This window comes from Onychomys torridus, chromosome 4 (assembly GCF_903995425.1).
Source record: "Onychomys torridus chromosome 4, mOncTor1.1, whole genome shotgun sequence".
Lineage (NCBI taxonomy): Eukaryota > Metazoa > Chordata > Mammalia > Rodentia > Cricetidae > Onychomys > Onychomys torridus.
Window position 1 is genome coordinate 80,779,538 of NC_050446.1, and position 20,363 is coordinate 80,799,900.

General features: G+C 38.4%; 2 protein-coding genes across 10 annotated transcripts in view; one reads left to right on the plus strand and one right to left on the minus strand.

The window, feature by feature from the left end:
- The window catches only part of Immp1l (inner mitochondrial membrane peptidase subunit 1), a 63,240-nt gene extending 48,381 nt beyond the window's left edge, over positions 1–14,859 (plus strand). For all 6 annotated transcript variants that reach the window (XM_036184534.1, XM_036184533.1, XM_036184532.1 and 3 more), the window contains 2 exons: positions 13,700–13,810; positions 14,694–14,859. In XM_036184534.1, the coding sequence (XP_036040427.1) occupies positions 13,700–13,810; positions 14,694–14,762 (180 nt within the window). In that variant the 3' untranslated portion in view covers positions 14,763–14,859. The remainder of the gene's footprint in view (positions 1–13,699; positions 13,811–14,693) is intronic.
- A 1,027-nt stretch (positions 14,860–15,886) lies between these two features.
- Positions 15,887–20,363, minus strand: part of Dnajc24 (DnaJ heat shock protein family (Hsp40) member C24) — a 47,997-nt gene continuing 43,520 nt past the window's right edge. For all 4 annotated transcript variants that reach the window (XM_036186661.1, XM_036186664.1, XM_036186662.1 and 1 more), the window contains exon 5: positions 15,887–16,271. In XM_036186661.1, coding sequence (XP_036042554.1) covers positions 16,141–16,271 — 131 coding nt within the window. In that variant the 3' untranslated portion in view covers positions 15,887–16,140. The remainder of the gene's footprint in view (positions 16,272–20,363) is intronic.

The following is a 20,363-nucleotide window of genomic DNA, read 5'->3' on the forward strand; positions in this document are numbered from 1 at the left end:
TTCCTTTCTTCCATTTCTTAATCTTTTTATCTTTTTATCTCCTTGAACATAGAACTTAGTTCAATTACACTTTTTGGTGTTCTTTTCCTTCTTAAATTTTACATTTTGTAATTTACCCTGCTCTGCTTCCTCCTTTTCATTATAAATCTTCATTAGAATTACCACTAATAACCACACAACGGAGTTTATACTACACTGTTTTGAGATTTCCTCTGCCAGTGGAATTAATTCGAAATTCTTCATGTTAGCCTCAGGTAGACTGTTTGGACAAGGTAAAAAAAGCAGTCACATTCTTTACCAGAACATCACAAGACCAATCTCTAGGCAATATACTAAAATTCTTATCTTCTGAAAACCTCTTGATCCGGGCACCCACACTTCAGATTATTCTCAGCACCTTTGTCTTCCATGCTCCTACTAGTATATACAGCCCATTAAGCAGCGCTTAAAGCATTCCACTGCTTTCCTAACCCAAAGTACCAAAGTCCAAATTCCTCTAAACAAAAACATTGTCAGGCCTGTCACAGCAATACCCCACTTCTGGTAACAACTTCTGTCTTAGGGTTTCTATTGCTGTGAAAAGACACCATGACCATGACAACTTGGGTTGCTTACAATTTCACAAGTTGAGTCCATTATCATTATGGTGGGACATGGTGGTGTGAAGGCAGATGTGATGCTATAGAAGGAGCTAAGAGTTTTGCATCTTGATAGGCAGGCCACAGGAAGTGGTCTGTTTTACTGGGTATGGCTGAGCACATGTGAGACCTCAAAGCCTACCCCACAGTGACACACTTCTTCCAACAAGGCCCCACCCTCTAATAGTGCCACTCCCTTTTGGGGTCATTTTCTTTTTAACCATCACACATCCTAAGTATAAGGGTTTTAGACATGTACCACCACAGCTGGATATTTTCAAAATACTTAAAGGCTGGAAAAATGTATGCATTGAGTAGATCTGTGTTTTGATTCTTTTAACTTCCAGCCTAGTGGGTTTTATTATTATTATTATTATTATTATTATTATTATTATTTTATATTATAGAAATAGATGATACAGCTTTTAGAAGTGTAGCTTTTCTTATAGCTCACATCATGTTACCATTAATCTTGGCTTGGTCTAATCTTTATAGAACACTTAAAAACTGGGATACTCAACTCCATATTTAACCACATCACAGAATGGCAGGTGGAAGTTGAGATTATTAGAATTCCTTTTACTGTGTGCCAGAACAAAGTGCTGATTAAGTGTTGGCCTAACTAACTCAATTTGGATTGGCTTGTAAGGTTTAGTCTTTTAATAAACACACCAAAGTTCACATGGCTCTGAATTGAGTAACATTTTATTTATTCATTCACTTATTTAATGTCTGAATGTTGAACTTGGTTTAAATTACTTATAAAGAGATGGTGAAATTGAATTCTGTATGACCTACGTTGGTTTCATTTTGAAGGAAGGTTTGATGCCTTAGAAAGGCTATGGTGGATGTTATCTGTGGTTTATGAACTTGTCCATTAATGTTAAACGTCTGCTTTCCGGAAGTTCATTGTGAAACTATTCATTCTTTTCACATCTTTAAAAATATTATTATATTTTGTGTGTGTGTGTGTGTGTGTGTGTGTGTGTGTGTGTGTGTGCAGGTCAAAGGACAGCTTGTAGGAGTCAGTTCTCTCACTCCACCACCTGAGTTCTGGGGATGGAACTCAGCCCAGCAGCAGTGGCCTGTATCTTCTCATCTATCCTGCAGCCCTCATTTTTAAATCTTTCAACTATAGTGTATACCTTACATATATTTACAGAAACATCAGTAGATTTCTGAGATTGTGGCCTAGGGAGCTTTTGCTGCTGTTAAGAAAAGAAATTTAAATAACTTTTGTGCTTTCACACTTAGTTTAAGGTTATCAAAACTAAAAACAAAAGCAAACCAAAATAGTCAACACCTTTTGGTTGTCTTTGATACTACAGATTCCAGTATTGTACACAGAAGGTAAATCTCCACCAAATTGTTTGAGTGATAGAGGCTCAATAAGGAATGTGATGTTGCCTGTATCTTTCTTTATCAAATTTAGGACATGTTAATAATATAATAATATCATTGTTGTTACTGTATTTCAGAAAAACAAATTAAATGTATGAGGCCTTGGTGGGATCATTTAAGACCTGAAAATGTAAACCACACAGCAGGAAGAAAGCTGCTCTGTGCTACACTAGGAAATATTTAAATCAAACTAACTGACAACCTGCAGAATAGCCTACTAATCAGATAGCATTGGAAATGGCCACTTTATATGGTTCACATTAATAGTCTTTGCATATAGATTGTGTGTTTAGGGCACACTTGAAGCCCCTGAGTATCCTAATGCTACTTTTCTGTTTGTTGAAGTGTCATTTACCCTTCACTAAAAGTCACAACCATCTGGTCATGCATTACCAGTTGTATTATAAACAGAAAAAGTCCTTCTGTGTTGGGAGAGGAATCCTCAGATGAAAGGCTTGTTTATTATAACTTGCTGATACACTAAATCCTATGTCATTTAGATAGAAGGACTACCTAATAATGTCACTTACTACACTATATCTAAGCAAGGGACTTGTTTTTTTTTTCAAACTCAAGTAATAAAAGCTGTACTACACATCCATTTCTCAGCAACAGTTCCAGGTAATCAATCATAGCATGCTACTAATGCTTTAATTGCAGCTGTTATGGAGGTGTATGTTTACTCTTTTGCTAAAGTGAAATTCACTACGGAGATGACGTGGCTCCTTCATCCTATAACTAACACAGTTCCAAAGATAAGTATCACTAATAGTTTACTAGTCTGAAGTGTTTTCACTTAGATGTTAACAGTAAAGAATCATCTTTTAGGCCTCTCCATTTCAGTGTTTCTGGTGCCTTCTCTGAACACTTTCAGAATAGTTGGAATTTAGCTTGCTAACATACTGTTTTAGAACTTTGTTTTATAGTACTATTCTTATATTGTCTAAAAGTGTTTGTGAAGATCAGTATTTGTGTTTGAAGACTAAAAAGCTGTTCCAAAATTAATGCATTTTGATCACTTTTCATGATTCATGGTTAGATAGTAGTAATACCATTGGTGAAAATCTAGAGAGGCCTAATCCAGTACAGTGATATGTTTGTTCAGTGTGTAAGTTCTGAACTTTAGAGTTGCCTAAATGTAATTGAGAAGAAATAAAAAAGACTGAAATTGTAACACCGCTGTTCTGTAGAAGTTCTGAACCCCATTCCAAACTCTGTTGTAATTAAAGAGGAATGTTCCCACTATCAGATGGTCTCCTTAATATCTGCTTGGGAAAAATAATGGCAGGTGCCAAGGCAGAACAGGTTCAAATATCTTGGAAGAAGCAAATAATGAAGTTCTTCCCTGTTACCTTGGAAAATCAAAATTTGACAGATTACATATAGTCCCTGTGACACACTTAATCTTAGCCTATAAAAGTATTCTCAGTATATTAAACTTTTTTTAACCCAAAAAAAGAATGGCTAAAGAGAATAACATAAAAATAAATATTCATGTTTTAAGATGGTCATACATAGTAAATTAGCAAGAAAATATTGGTATTATTACATTTCACTGCCCTGGCTCCCTAGATAGGTGAGAGGACTTCTCTCTGATTCCTTTAGAGAGTCTACAGGAGAACAACATGTCACTTCATGTGACACAGTAGTGCTTGTATTCATTACCAGACATGCACACAAAGCCAACAAGACAAGGAAAACAGGTAGAATAAAAGAAAACACAGCTATAAATGAATAATTTAGACATCTCAGGTAGAGCTGAAAATTCTCAGCTGCTTCCTGTATATTGTATTATGAACCTCTAGAATCAGTCTATGTCATCGGGAGCAACATGGAATTTGACCTGATTTCCCTTCATAAAGAAAGTCAGAGTCACTCTGAAAATGACTTCTAGCCCTAAACCAATATTGGTGCCTGCCTTAATGAGGCTGCCTGTGGAGCAGCCAGGTAATGGAACTTAGAAGAGAGGACAGAAGGGTGGGATGAGAGAGAAAACTTCTAAACTCGCCTTCGTGAGGCAGCTGGGAGTAAGAATGGAGCATTATACTTGGGGTAACTGCCAAAGGAAGTTCCGGGGACGGCGTGGGCATTGTGATCTAGAAGACACTCTTACTCCTTGTCTTTTTCAATCAGAGGAGTAACAGGATGAAGACTCTCAGAAGACAGTTTGGAGTGGGAGTTCCTGGGGGTGGGGAACCAGTTTAACAAGCTGCAAATGAGGATGGGAAGAAGTAACAATATCACAGAGGGATTGAGAGGATAGCTAGATAAGATTGGGCAGGTGGGGAGGGGAACAACAATGACAAAGGGCCTTAAAATGATATTCAGGTTATTCGCTTTAGTGAAGGGTTAAAGAGCCCTGTGGGTGGAGAGGCTAACTTCAGAATTAGAGAGAAGATACAGTGATTTTACACAAATTTAAGAATTTATTAAAACTTCAAAGATAGGAAAAGAATGTAAGCCAGAGGCTTGGGAGGCATGCTGTGAAATGCTGGCTTTGGATATAGTGTGGCTGCTGCACTTAACTTACAGTGTGGCTGTGGTCATCTTCTTAAGACCTATGCAAAATCGAGCCAGCCAAACTCCTGTACAGGTGGGTACGTGATCTCCAGACCCCATGCCTTACTGAGGAGTTATTGGCAGTTGGCAGCTGCTGGGGAAAGGAGAATAATTCTTTTGTGAAAGTGTGGTCACTTGAGGTTTTCTGTGCTCTAGTGGATGCCCCAAACCTTTGTAGATATGGGAAAACACATTGGACTTAGTGAGTTATTGGGGGGAAAAAGGACATAAAGTTGGGAGAGGGGTGTATTTGGGCATTTGGGGAGTTGGAAAGAGGGAAATGGGAGTGGATATGATCATATTTCATTGTCTACATGAATAATAAATATTATTGAGAATAAAGAAAATAATAATTTACTAATAATCCTAAGATACATTTATCTAGATAAAATAATAATTTTTTTTGTCCAGTTTGTTTTCATGATCTCATAGTCAACACAGTATCTTAATGTTCCCAATCCTGTAACATCAACCTTAGTTTTTAAAGACCTTCCTTAGTGTACTCTATTTTATAAATCATCATAAAAAATGTCTTTTGATACTTGTGTTGGCAGTAACCAACAGCTGTCTAATTGGATTTAAGCCCCATTCAACAAGAGGGGAATCATTCCTGGTACCAGAAACCTAGCCAACTACCTGGGCCTACTGATGTCATGGACTGATGTCATGGATCTTAGAGGAGAGCCTACTACTGCTTCTCTCCTAGCCAGCATAGACTCCTAATTACACTCTAAGTTAGCCTTATACCCATAAAGAACTGTAGCTACCACTCCTTATCAAAAAACTGCTCTTTACAGCAAATGGAGCCATTACAGAAAAACACAACTAGATTCAATGCAGAGATCAAGGGATCAGAGGGAGCCAAACCCCACCAGATACATCCACAACACAGCTCCTTCACCCTGAGTCTTGGGGAACACTGGAGAAGAGGAGGCAGAAAGAGTAGAAGAGCCAGAAGATCAGCAAGTCTGCTGTGAGACTGTCTCCTAGAAATGGTTGCATAAGCGAAACCTAAACAGTGACAGTATCAATAGGATTGCTAACATGGAAAGGGGAACATCTCATAAGAACTTTCCAATGTGGACATTCTAAGATGTTCAGTCCTAGACTAAGAACTACAGGTAACTAATGACTTCTGAGAAAGGGAGAACTAGCCCAAAGATGATCCGCTTTGATTGATTATCTAATAAAAGTCGTCAGCCCTGAAATCATATACACACAAACAAAAAATTGCAGCAGGTTGTATTTATGTGTGTGTGCATCTTCATATGTGTAACAGTAATAAAGAAAAAGAGTCCATCTATTTGAAAGGGATTAGAAGGAAAGAAAGGGAAGGGGGAAGTGATATAATTTTATTTTAATTAAAAATAAACATGAAAGATTTTTAAAATCCTATTATTTGAGCCAGGTATGGTGGCACATATCTGTAACTTGGGAAGATGAGGCAGGAACAATGTCAGTTTGACGCTAGTATGGGCTACGCAGTGAAACTGCCTCAAAACACAACAATAAAATGTCATTTATTTCCATAACTCTCATAATTTGCAATTTTGTATTCACAAACCTTTCATTCTAAGTAATTTGAAGGATTTCCTAGTTGTGCTTTGATGACTAAGACACAAGTGAAAGTGTCTACCAAAAACAAGCAAAACGTCTTGGTAAATGATGCCTAAGGAATGGCCCTACAACAGACCTACATATCACTCTTAACAATTTCTACTTTAGAGAATGCACTTTTCCCTACTGGTGGCCTTCATTTTCCAATATAAATTTGTTTCCTACCCAAGCCCTCCCGTGAAACAGTTATGCCTACTTAGGCACAATGGGAGCCTGAAAAGAGTGACAAAAATTCATCTGCAACAGTAAACTCATACCGAAATGAGCTTGGGTTTGGGAAAGAGCTGGGTGATAGGACAAGGGTACAACTAGATAGAAATGGTCAGCAGTTAAGGCACTGGCTGCTCTTGCAAAGGACCTGGGTTCAGTTCCTAGCATCTACATGGTAGTTCACAACCATCTGAAACACCATTGTCAGGGAATCCAGTGCTGTCTTCTGAACTCTACAGGCACCAGGCACGCATATAGTACACACATAGATACATGAAGGCAAAACAAAATAAGCCTAAGTTTTAAAAATTCTTTTTTTTTTTTTTTTTTAAAGAATACAGCTTCCAGGTATGATGGTGTATACCTAGTTTGAGGCCAGCCTGACTATATATAGTTAGTTCCAGGCCAGCTAGGGCTATCTAGAGAGACTCTGTCTCACCCCCAAACACTGAAAAGCACCTAAAATCAGAAACATATTTGCATATCTATTTTTCACAGTGTGCATCTGATTTGCCAACTATCTAATGTTTTTTGAAAGGATAAGAAACTCACAATGTTTTACAAATTCTGAATTCCAATTGATTGTGGTGTTTCCCATAATCTTTTTTTTTTTTTTTTCCCAATCTTTTCTAAGTCAGGTTACTTTTCTTCTGAGAACGTTGTAGGTCTCCTATACTCACTTCCTGAGCCATGATAAAAGCTAACCCGGGCTGGGAAAGGGGATCCAGCCTGCAGTTCTCAGCTATATTTGCTCAAGTCCAGTGTAGTTCAGGCTGGCCTCGAACTCAGTTTGTGACCTGGGCTAGCTTAGAACCTGTGGCAGTACTCCCTCCTCCTCCCATGTGCCAGGAGGTGATTGACACCATGCCCACCTGGAATAGTATGACTAGTAAAGCACTTTGTTTTTGTATAGTAGGCCTTACATGGCTGCACTTTTGATACGCAAGTCTCAATTAAGCAGCAGAATACACTTTAGTTACATAGTGGTATAATTGATTGACTCAACACTGCTTACTTGGAAGACAATAACATAAAAATTGTATGTCTACTAATTGTTAGAATTAAAGACATCTTACATTCGTCATGTGGAGGGTTTTGTTGTTGTTGTTGTTGTTTCCTGGTAAGGAATTAAGCATTGTATTTCCTTAGATACAAAATGGATATTTAAAAACAGTTGCTGAAAATGAAATGCTTTTGAGATTAAAGTGCCCTTGCTGTATCACCCTCATTTCCTTTTGCTAAAAAGAAACAGAAAGGCCTAATCCGAATGCTTTGGTAATGTGTTTCCTGTATATCACAGAAGAAAAAATAGTGCAAAAAAAGAATTCCTAAAGGATCACTTCTCTTCTTGCCTTCACGTTTTTAATGCACGGTTTAAAAGAGCCATAAGCCATAGATAAGGCCAATGCAGAACGGCACTGTTGCTTGTAAGATCTGTAGTAAATAAGGGGTTAACTTAAAAACAATCATTTCTTAGGATTTTTTGTTTTTGAAACACTTGGAAAGTCAATATACAATATCTTACTTTTTAGTCAAAAATTTTTAAAACTAGTGTTCTTTGCTTAATCAAATAAATGAGTGACTACAATTTAGTAGATGTGTTATTTGATATTTTAAGCTCTTATCAGGTTTCACTTGAATCAAGAAAGGTACCACCTGTGGCTTGCTTTGCAAAGCTGCCTCTGATAAATGGACACCCGAGGCCAGGAGGTAATTAACATTTGTTGCTTGTACTAAAAAAGAGGCATTTCACTGGACTTCAGTAAGTATAGCTGAGAACTGCAGGCTGGATCCCTTTCCCAGCCTGTGTTAGCTTTTATCACAGCTCAGGAAGTAAGTATGGGAGACCTACAAAGGTCTCAGAAGAAAAGTAACCCGACTTACAAAAGATTGATTATGGGAAACAATACAATCAATTGGAATTCAGAATTTGTAAAACATTGTTTATTGGAATCTTTTCTAACCCTAGTTATAAGGCTATCTATCATAGGCTTTAAAACATAAATCTATATTACTCTGCCATCTTTCCCTGTTCATACTTTAGTATAGGATTGCTGTAAACTTCTTTCTCATGTGGTTTGATGTAATTGTAGTTTTTATTTGCATTCTCAAAGCAACAGAGATCTGTTGTATGGGTTGGAGGCTAGCCTGCTCTCACTGCAGTACCAGAGACCAAAAACTTAAAAAACATCCATAAAGCTATCCCTGACTTGCATCATTACAGCATTCCCCTTTGAACACTGTCAGGCTGCAGGCTGAAGAAATGGCTCAGTGGCTAAGAGCTCACAATGGCCTGTCACTCCAGCTCCAAACGATCTGATGGCCCATTCTGGTCTCTATGAGCACCTGTATGCATATGCACATTCTAACATGCAGACCAAAACATATGCATACACATACATTAGAAATAAATCTTTAAAAGTATCAGGCAGCTGGGCATGGTGATGTTCATCTTTGATCCCAGCACTTGGGAGACAGACACGGAGATCTCTTTTGATTCTGGGGTCAGCCTATTCTACAGTAGTGAATTCTAGTCCATCCAAGGCTGCATAGTGAGACCCCATCTCAATAAATTTAAAAAAAAATTAATAAAATTAAACTGGGCATGATGGTGGATGGTGCACACCTGTAATTCTAGCACTTTGAAGGTTAAAGGAGGGCATTGTGAGTTCAAGGACAGCCTGGGATACACAGTGAGATAGTATTCAGAAAAAAAAAAAGTACAAGTATCACCAAAAGTAAAGCAGTTTACAGTACACATGCACACATACGTGTGTATATATGTGTGTGTGTATATATTTTAGATTTCTAGGTAATACATGCCATTATAAAAATATAAAAATTGAGACAGAGATCAGCAGCTTTATACTTTTATACACACAGTCCTGAAAGTTACTTTCTCATTGACTCAGTTGTAGAAAACTTTTCATTGGTTTGTTCTTTATTTATTCTTATATTTTAATCATCTGTCTGTTAATATGTAAATCAATTCTATTTTATTTAGCCTCCACTTACTGACCAACATTTATATTACTGCCAATTTTGAGACACATTATAATAGTGGACATTCTTATTAGTATGCAGTGGCATGTTGAGTTTGCAAATCTTATGTATAGATTTTTGGTAGGGATAAAACAGAGCTGGTATGGTGTATATCTTTAATCCCAGCACTTAAAAGTCAGAGGCAGAAGGAACAGAGTTCAAGGCCAGACTGGTCTACATAGTAAGTTCCAGAACAGCAAAAGCTGAATAGTGAGACCTTGTCTCATAACTCAAAAACAAACAAATGGAGCATATAACAGAGGTTATTGGAGGAGATCCAAAGTGGAGATGTCAAATCACACTTTACGTCAGAGCTGTTATTCTTCACCAAAATCATTCTTTTCAGTCTTTTTTTTTTTGACACAGGATTTCTCTGTGTAGCCCTGGCTGTCCTGAAACTCACCTTGTACTCATGAGTGCTGGAATTAAAGGTGTGCATCACCACCTCCCAGCAAATCATTCTCTTCTTATTGGTATGAAGCCTGCTTTAAAACGTGATTTAAAATATAGGTAATTTAGGCTAGGGAGATGGCTCAGTGGGTAAGAGCACTTGCTGAACAAGCATGAGTTTGAACCCCCAGCACTGTAGAGGACAGAGTCAGAAGGACCACTGGGACTTTCTGGCTTCCAGCCTAGCTCCAGGTTCTGGAACCATCTCTCAAGGGAATAAAGTAGAGAGTGATAGAGAAGGACATTGATGTTGTCTTCTGACCTCCATACACACATGGGCATGCACACACAATCACACATACGCCTCTCCCCACCGTACACAAAAGTATGTCATTTAAACACCTGCTTCTGGCAATAATGGAGAAGCAATAGAATTGCCCTCCTACCATAGAGCAATAGAAGACGGACAAAACATGAAAACAACTGTGTTCATACATTGCTCAGGAGGTTGTAAATGACTGATCTCCAACGCAAGAAAGAACAGAGCAAACATATTTGCCTTTTTGATTGATGGTTTTGAGACAGTCTCATGTAGCATAGGCTGGCCTTGGAGTCTGTACTCAAGGATGACCTTGAATTTATGATCTTCCTGCCTATACCTCCTGAGTGCTAGTGTTAAGGGTCTGCAACACCACACTCCATTTTATGTGGTTCTGTAGCTAGAACCCAGGGCTTGGTGGCATGCTAGACAACCATTTTGTTGACTAAGCTATAACCCTTACCCCTTGATGTTGACATCATAAAGCACTGGTTGGTTAATGGCTAGCTGAGGAGGCAGGGTTAGAGTGCGTAAGTGGTTGAACTTTATGGATCACATTACCATGAAGGCAGGAGCTACCAAAAGATCTCCAGAGAGGTACATTCATAGTCCCTTAGTTGATAGCTAAATACTAAATTGTGCCTATTTATGGTGAAGCTTAATAATAAAGCAAAGGTGACTAACTAGGGAGCTATAAGGGTCAATTCCTAGAACTCACACAAAACCAAAAGACGTTTGTGCTTCCTAAGCCAGTGTGGACAAGTCGTTATCTAGTAGAGACCTGGAAAGATTGCGCCTTAGTAGTACAATGAGAAGGAACTCCTCCCAGCAGCTTGAAAATAAGACTTGACATGAATAAGCTGGTCTGTAGCTGCCGTAACCCCTTCAAAATGGTGCTCTCTAAAGACGCAGGCAAATCCACTCAACAGAGGAGGTCTAACTAAGTCACAAATCACATTAGAACCACCTGGAGGTCACCAGGAAAGCTGAGAGCATGAAGACCATTGTATGCAAAGCAGGTGCAAACACTCTGATCTGAATGAATTACAATCAGGAAACAAATGTATAGACTGTTCTTCTGCCAGTAAACCAAAGCAATGTAGTGGGAAGCACCAGTGGAACACTACAGTAGTATCAATGACATAGCAAAGCAGGTTTTATCTTTGTTTGTTTGCTAGGCTTGTTTTTTTGGGGGGTGGGGGAGTTGTTGGGGAATGAATGCAGTGTCTATATATGCTAGGCAGTACTCTGCCACTAAGCTATATCCCTTGATATATCCTTACATGGTCTTCTAAATACATAAAAAGAGATTTGGCCTCACTTAAAATCAGAGAGGAGATGCTCAGCAGGTAGAGGTATTTGCCTCCAGCCTGATGCAATGATCTGAGCTTAATTCCTTTAATCCACAAGGTGGAAAAAGAGCACTGAGTCTTTCAAGTTGTCCTTCAACCTCCATAGGCGCTCCTTGGCATGCATACACACACACACAATGTAACTCAATTTTTTAAACTAAGACAAAAGCAAATAAAGATGCAGAGGTTCTATTTCTTACCACTGGGTTGGCAAAATTTTAATGACACTGGTAACAAAAAAATTAAAATTCTAGTATTAATATCTGCTTATCGTAAAACAGTGAAAAGAGATAGATAAAAGCAGTCTTGAGAGGTATCGCAGTTGGTAGAATGATTTCCAAGAATGCAGTAGTCCCTGGGTTCAGTCCCCAGCACCACAGAAAATCAGGCATGGTGACATGCCTATAATCCCAGAACTCAAGGTAGAAATAGGAAAACCAGGAGTTCAAGGCTATCCTCTTGGCCGTAGTTTGAGGCAAGGCTACAATGTCTCAACAAACAAAAAAAGACAGGAAAGTAGGATGTTGTTTTAATCCAGTACTCTAAGCAAGATTGGCATTGTATAACACGTGCCCTAAAAACTCAAGAGCATTTGGCATAGGCATGCAAACAGGGGAAGCCACATAGCAAGGTGGATTGTAAATGCCATGGGTCCTTAGCTGGGTAGAGATCTCCCAAGACTGTTAGTGTATTACCCTATTTGTAAAGCATCTTCCTTTTGCTCTTACTGGTGTCCCTTATTCATTCATATATAGCATCTATTTTTTATGGTTCAAGAACATATTTTGAGAAACTAGAAATCTAAATACAAGAGCTCTTTCTCTTGCATCTTCTCCAAAAGTAAAACTTGAGAATGTGGCAGGTAGACTTGGCTCTTCCAGTTTCAATGCTCTTGTTGCCCGTGACTTCAGATACACTTGCTTCTCTACCCGACCATCTTCCACTTCACTGCCTGGCAGCCAGTTCATGGTAGAGGTATTCACTAGAAGTGTTGTCAGCTCTAGGGCCTGGAACTACTTCCTCTAATAGTTTCAAATATCCCAGAAATATAACCTTACGAAAATAAACTTAAAATTTAAATGCTTGTAAGAATATACCAAAAGAAAATTGTGATACAAAATAAAAAATAGAACTATAGTGTGTCCTATTAAGCTGTACCAAAAATAATGCAGTCTTCCCAATAGATTGTTTTGGTCTGGTCAGTGAATCAACTTTTCTTGCATAACCAAAACCATAAAATAAAAACATTAAAGGGCGGTGTACAGACTACTGCCACAAAGCACCTTCTGTTTATATTGAATGAATGTTAGTGGGGGATGTCTCATATAGGAGGAATGCATTTTGGAAAGTATAGCCTTCTTAAAAGGATTGTAATTGAGTAAACACTTGAAACTTTTTACCAGTTAATATACAAGAGTTATCTTTTCTTCTAGTAGAAGGTCACTGTCATTAATTTGCAACTGTGGTTTTATAATAGGTCCTCCTGGTTCTTGATGGTCATTATCAACATATAAGGCAGTGACGATATGGCCTGTACAAAGGCAGGACAGGGGTCTTAATTAGAACCCTGACAAGCCCACTACAATAAAATGATGAGATTATCCGTAATTGATGTCACAATCCATTACCACTTAGTTCATCATGAGCGTTCTAATAGGTCTGGCCTTGGAACTGGCCCCGGGTTGTTACTGACTGGCTGCCCTGCTTATGCTGTTATTACAACAGGAGGGCACATTCTCAGTCAGCAGCCTAATGACCTCTTTTGAAGTCTATTAAATTAATGACACTGCCACACTGTTTGGATTTCCTACAGCCTTAGTTTGTGGTTTCTACAAATTAACATTTGGGAACCATATAATAAAGGGATCCTTAAAAATGTGGAAACCTTTGATATTTAGTTAGTAAGAAATGAAAACAAAATAGCAATTCTTGTGACACATATAAAGGAAGATTTTGGGGCATATGCTGTACTTCCAAATGAAATCTTTCTTTCACATACTGGTTGTGTAGCCCAGGCTAGCTGTGCGTTCATGATCCCCTGCCTCAGTCTCCTGAGTGTGGGGATTCTAGGTGTACACCAGTGCTGGGCCTTTAAGGACGTATTTTTTGTGACAGTCCTCTGTTGAGGTTTTCTTGGTTTTCAAGGACTTGCTTGTCTTTACTAATCCCAGGTGCCAACAGGTCATGTTTGGTTAGAAGGTGACAACTTAGAGAATTCTACAGACTCCAGGTACTATGGACCTATTCCATACGGACTGATACGAGGGCGGATCTTCTTTAAGGTATGTGTCTGTGCCTAAAATGCCAGCGTTACTCTAGTTGGGGGTGCTTCTCTCAAGTTGACCTAACTGGTACAGTGACTACATTTGACGAACATTTTACCTTTACTTAAGAGCTATGAACAAAATATCCTCTCCCTCTCCTGCTCCTATGGGGAAGAACAGAAATTTGTGTAATTCAAACTCAACTAATGGTCGCCTAGGGAGCCTTTGAGTTTACAGAAATCAACCTGTCATGTGTGACTTTTACAGCCATAGTCATACCCTGGCATTTCAGCAAGCATTTCTACAACAGCAGCCCAGGCTCAGTCTACTTGGAATGCAGGCAGACCCAGTCAAATCTAGCAAGCCATAGGCATGCATACGGCTGTAGTGAATGTGCAAGCCTTAGATGACATTGTCATCTTCATTGGTTCTTCCATTATTGGTTGATATAATTTTGTTTTGAGACAGTCTCACTCTGTAGTCCAGGCTGGCCTTAAACTCTCCACTCTCCTGTTTCTGTCTGCTAAGTATCACGAGTGTGGATTATCAAAAGGCATAAGAAAAAAAACTCATGAGTACTTAGGGCAACTGTGTAATGTTCAGGATTCTTTATACTTAAACAGCAACTTAAAGTATCAAGTTCCATAGATTGGTAGTGTGACTTATTTTAGGATGATAAAAGAAGACAGGTCTTCACAAATATATATTGACATACTAAACCTACATGGTTTCTGGTATTCTGTTTGAACGCTCCAGGCTAAACACATAAGCTTATTTTCAGAACTGATGAAGAGAGGGCACTGCATTATCTAACAGATAGATAATGAGCCAACAGAAAAGAGAATGTCATGAGGATAAGGAATTTCCGCTAATTGTCCTCAACTGTATTTTCACTTTACAGATTTGGCCTTTCAGTGATTTTGGATTTCTGCGGGACAGCCCAAATGGCCACAGGTTTTCTGATGATTAGCAAACATTTATTTTTTGACTTGATTATTGTCTCCTGTTCAATGAATTTATTACTGTAGTTGAAACCATGAATTTACCAATAAACTATTTGCTACTCAGTTTTGTTTATGTTTTTAATTAACTGTAAAAGTAAATAGCACATTCTACAAAATACATTAATTGAAAGTATTTGTATAAAAATCCCAAACAAGTCTTCTTTCTAAATTTTATGACATAAACATATCTTGGGGGAGAATCTCGATGACTACCTGACATTTGAACTTTGGTGGTGCCTGTACAGTGAAAGCAATCTGTTCTCCAGTGTGCCTCATGTGTCAGCTGTCTTTACAGAAGTCGGACACTAATATTCCCAGTCTGTGCTCTTCTGGCATCACCAAGAGTTAGACTACAGAAGTCAGTGGTGCTTCATAAGAGCCCTCAGTGTTGGGAAAGTGAACTCTGGTGTACAATGTAAACACAGTGTTACATACAAAGAGCTCATGTAGGGTATGACACCTCCAGCCCATTGTCGTCAGTAATCATCTGCTAGAAAAGCACCTTCACCACACCAGTAATGAAATGAATGGCTCCTTGGTCTTAAACGGAGGCAATTAAAAAGTAAAATCTGAATTTCAATTTTTTAAAGTTTTCTCTTATTAAATTATATCTGAAGTTATGATAATCAGCCAACAAGCTTTAGACATCCAGGGCCAGGACTAGAGTCACGTTTTCTAACATTTGGTCCTCTTTACTAACTTTGAAATACATTTGTAGTGATCCATATCCAGCTTTGTTTAGGGCAGAGCTAGGCTCACACTCTGTTCACAAAATCCTAATCTTATTTAAATGCCTGCAAATATGAAATAGGTATACAGTAGGCATATAACTTCAGTAACTAAAAACATCTTTTACATCAACAACTTCATAATTAGGGGCAGCAAGATGGTTCAGCAGGTAAAGGTACTTACTACAGCTTGAGGACTCAAAGTTGAAAAATCAACTCTTCACCAACTTGCTTATTGTCCTCTGAGACACACACACACACACACACACACACACACACACACACACACACACAAGATTAAAACAAAAAACAAAACCCTTAGTAACTATAAAGAATAAACTATAAAAAAATAAAAACTACAAACTATATAAAAATAAGAAATATTTTGAACCAAGGAGAAAACAAAAGTTGTTTAAAATCCAGAAATATAATCCAAGTCCTTTTTGTGATATCCTGTAATTATACATGTAAACAACTGAATTTGTTAAACTGAAGTGGTCTTTGCTTGAAGATCTTATCTTAGTAAATTATACAGCTAGTAAGAAAGCATCTGTCTCCCTGAAACCAAGTGCCCTCTGGACTATGCTGACTGTAAAGGATCACGAGAGTGCACAGTTCATTGCTGGTGAAGAAGTTCTACAATCAGTGAGCAAGTATCACAACAAATCAGGTTCACTTCTTCTACTTCATCCTTAGAGACAGTGTAGTTTCCACCACATCGGCAAGTCAGAGAGAAAGACTCATCATCTGCAAAGAAAAGAAAAATAATGCCTCAAATATTTACAGTCATCTACTTTGCTAAAACCATTCAAAATATAGGACATGTTCCAGAGAAGCTGTATAAAATGAAACAAAGAAGCTGGAAAGATTCTCTTACATAGTAACAATATTTCCAAATTTACCTACTGACCAGTTCATCAGTAGTGTTTGGTGGACTGGTTCAATTTGAATACTGTCTGTATTCAATATTCACAGATGGGGATGGAGCAAAGGATGCTGAGAGTAATCTTTGAAATTTATTTGAATGTTTTAGTTTTTTAAGAATCCTGCAAATTTTATATTCTCAGCAATGCATTTAGGATGTTACAGTGAGGACAAACAGCGTGGTATTTGCTTAAGTCTCTCCTAGAGAAGGTTGCTACCCCATTTGTTTACCTCAAGCTGTCCATGCCATTCTATAATCAGGTGACTCAAATACAACACCATATGAAGTGTTTGCTTTTGTTTGTTTTTCCCCATGACTTATGTATCTGTTTGCTTTGTATATGGTAAGTACCATAGGAAAATCACATGCAGAAAATACAACTGATGATGGAGTTTTTACATTTTACTTTGTACTTTGAAAATGTATTACATTTAGGTGTGTGTGTGTGTGTGTGTGTGTGTGTGTGTGTGTGTGTGTGTGTGTACACTCACATACACATGGCCTGGCATGAGTGTGGAGGTCAGAGAACAACTTGTGGGAGCCAGTTCTCCCTTCCACCATGTGGGTTCTGGGAATCCAACTCAGGTTGTCATTTACTCATTCAAGTGCCTTTATTCATTGAGCCCTTTTGCCATCTCCTTACTTTTTTTTTGTTGTTGTTTTTTGTTTTGTAAAGCCAGAGTTGTGTTATGTAGCATAAGGTGGCCTTGAACTCTGATGATCCTGACTCAGCCTCTGGGTGCCAGGATTGCAGATGTGTACCAGCAAACCTGCTACTAATGGTGGAGACAGGAAGTCTAGATGCTCCTGTCCTTTGAATGAAAACCTCTGATCTCACTGCAGTTCTAGTTTAGAGAAGCATCACAGTTATCAAAACTTCCCAGGTCATAATCGATTTGACTGTACTCATAACTTAGAGACAAATGACGGTCCAGTGGGCACAGGAGCTGACTCTCAAAGTCTGCTACATTTAGAGCTCACTCTGCAGGAGGAGGGAGGGAAGAGGCCGAAATGAGATTCAGCTGCCTTGTGCGTGCTCTGTATAAAGTTCAGTCTTGAAAAACTGGGCAGTTAAGCCAACTTTATGTGCTGCTTTATCAAAAATGAAAACATAAATCTGTTCTTGCTTTATATTTTTTTTATCACAATGTGGGTATTCTTCATAAACAAAAATAATTTTGAGTTTAGAAATGCAAGTATCAGCTGGGCATGGTGGGTGGTACATGCCTTTAATCCCAGCACTTAGGTGGCAGAGGCAGGTGGATCTCTTGAGTTCAAGGCCAGCCTGGTCTACAAAGTGTACAAAATGAGTTCCACGACAGCCAAGGCTGTTACACAGAGAAACCCTGTCTCAGAAAGTCAGAAATAAATGAATGAATAAATAAATAAATAAATATCTCCCCTGTTTGAGCCAGCACATATATGTGTGTGTGTGTATGTGTGTATGTATATATATCTTAAAAAGCATGTTTTCAAAGTGAATAGATATATTATCTAAAAATTGAAAATTGATTTTCTTTTTAATTATTTCATTTATGATTATGATTACTGTTGTTATTGTGTGTGCATGTGCTCATGGCATGTGTGTAGAGGTCAGAAGATAAAGCACATGTTTGCTCTCCTTCCAGCATGTAGGCCTCAGATCCATCTGTCAAGCCTTTCTTCCTTTCCTTCCCTCTCACTCTTGCTTCCTTCTTCTTTCTTTTTTTTTGCTTTTTTGTTTTGAGACAGGGTCTTACTGAGTAGTCATTACTGGCCTTGAACTCTGCAATATTCTTCCTTAGCCTCCCAAGTGTTGGGATGACAGGGTGTGGTGACCCAAGCTTTTAATCCCAGCACTTGGGAGGCAGGGGCAGGGGGGTCTCAGTGAGTTCAAGGCCAGCCTAGCATACATAGTGAGTTCCAGGACAGCCAGGAACACATAGTGAGACCCCGTCTCAAAAAATAAAGCCACCATACCTGGCTTTGCCACTGGACTTTTTCTCTCTTTTGGCATGTATTTTTATTTTATTACATACATACATATACACATATACACACACACACACACATCATCATCATCATCATCATCATCATCATCATCATCATGTTTCTTAAAGTACGTCACCACAACACACTTTTAAACTACTCAGTGAACACAAACAATCTGAGGTGACATATTTCATAAGTGATACCTTGGAGTTTTGTCATGGATACTTCATCTTAACATCTTGTTGAAATTCCTTTTCTTCACTGAGGTCTTAAAGCAGTATTTTCATATAAACCATTTTAGATGTAGCCATCAAAATGACCAAGGCAAATCTTAGCTTCAATGTCCCAGTGTTTCCAGGGACATGTTTTCAGCACAATAAAATGCACTATTGGGCCATGACTCATGTGCACGCTCACAACCTCTTCTTTTTTGGATCTTCACCACCCAAGGCCATTATGAAAATGACCCTGAAGAAATCCACACAGTATAACTGCCCTCTTGATAAACCTTTTTATTAGCTTCCTATGCTAATACTGCTTTTTCTATCTGAAAAAGTTAGTTCAAAACCTACATTAGTTTTTAATGCTCCTGTCAGAATCTAGACTTCCTTCAGACATTGCTCATTTTTCTCAGGAGGCTGAGGATACTGTTCATCTTCATAACTAATTTAAATGAATGCAAAGGTACTCTATATTTCAGTACTCTCTTTTCTCCTTTGGCAGTGATGGAGACTAATCAAGGGCCTCGTGTCCGTTAGGGAAGCAGTATAATAATGTGTTACAGCCCCAGCTGAGCTATCTAATGTTATACGTATAACTATGTATGCTTCTTATTGATTGACTGATTGGCTCTGGCTGGGCTTCTGACTTTTGTACTAGGAAGATTATTTTAGGAGAGGCTTGGGAACTAGCTCGATGGGTAGAGTGCTTGCTGCATACCACGAGGACTTGAGTTTCATCTTTAGCACCCACATAAAGGCCAACTGTGGTGGGTCAGGAGAGAGTGGAACACGTAGACCCAGGAACTTAGTGGTCATCCAGACAAGCCAAGCTGAGATTTAGACTCTGAGAAGACTCAAAAAATAATGTGGAGAAGCAATTGAGAGAAAGTCCTATCATCAACCTGTGGCCCGCATATGGGCAAGCGCTGCCTCCCCCCCTCCCCCAATGATTCAGGGACAAAAATATACTTCTGATAATCCTTGCTGATTTCATTTTCTGTACTTTCTTTACTATGTTGGAATTTTACTTGTATCAGAAAATCCATATATTTATTGACTAAACCACTAATCCATATTTTGAATTTAAAATAAAATTTTAGACTAGGCATGGGGGGGACGTGCCTGTAATTCCAGCACTTGGAGGAAGAGAACAGGAGGATTAGAAGTTCAAGATTTTCTACCTCTTTATTGCCAGTTTGAGGCTAGTCTGCATTACACCAGACCCTCCCTTAAGAGAACAAAAGATAAATAAACCAATAATATCATAAAACTACATAATCAAAAATGCTCAAATATAAATGGAAAAATTACAAAAATCAGCTTTTACTATTTTCATGCTATAAGATACCATCAAAGTATAAACTACATCAAGAACTAACATTTTAACGAGCAATTAAATATCTAATGGTTAATAAGGAGTCAAAGTATATTTTTTAAAAAATTAAATTTGTTTTTATGTGTATGGGTGCTTTGCCTTCCAGTCTGTGTACCACATGTGTGCAGTGCCTGCAGAAGCCAGAGGAAGGTGCTAGATCCCTTGGAACTGGAATATAGACACTTGTGAGCAGACACATGGGTGCTGGGAATTGAATAATAATTTCACCAATAAACCCATGTCTTCTGCAAAAGCAGCCAGTGTTCTTAACCAATGAACCATCTAAATGCAAGCCAGAGTATATATACTCCAGCCCCTAAAGTCTATTTTTAAAAAATATATTTATT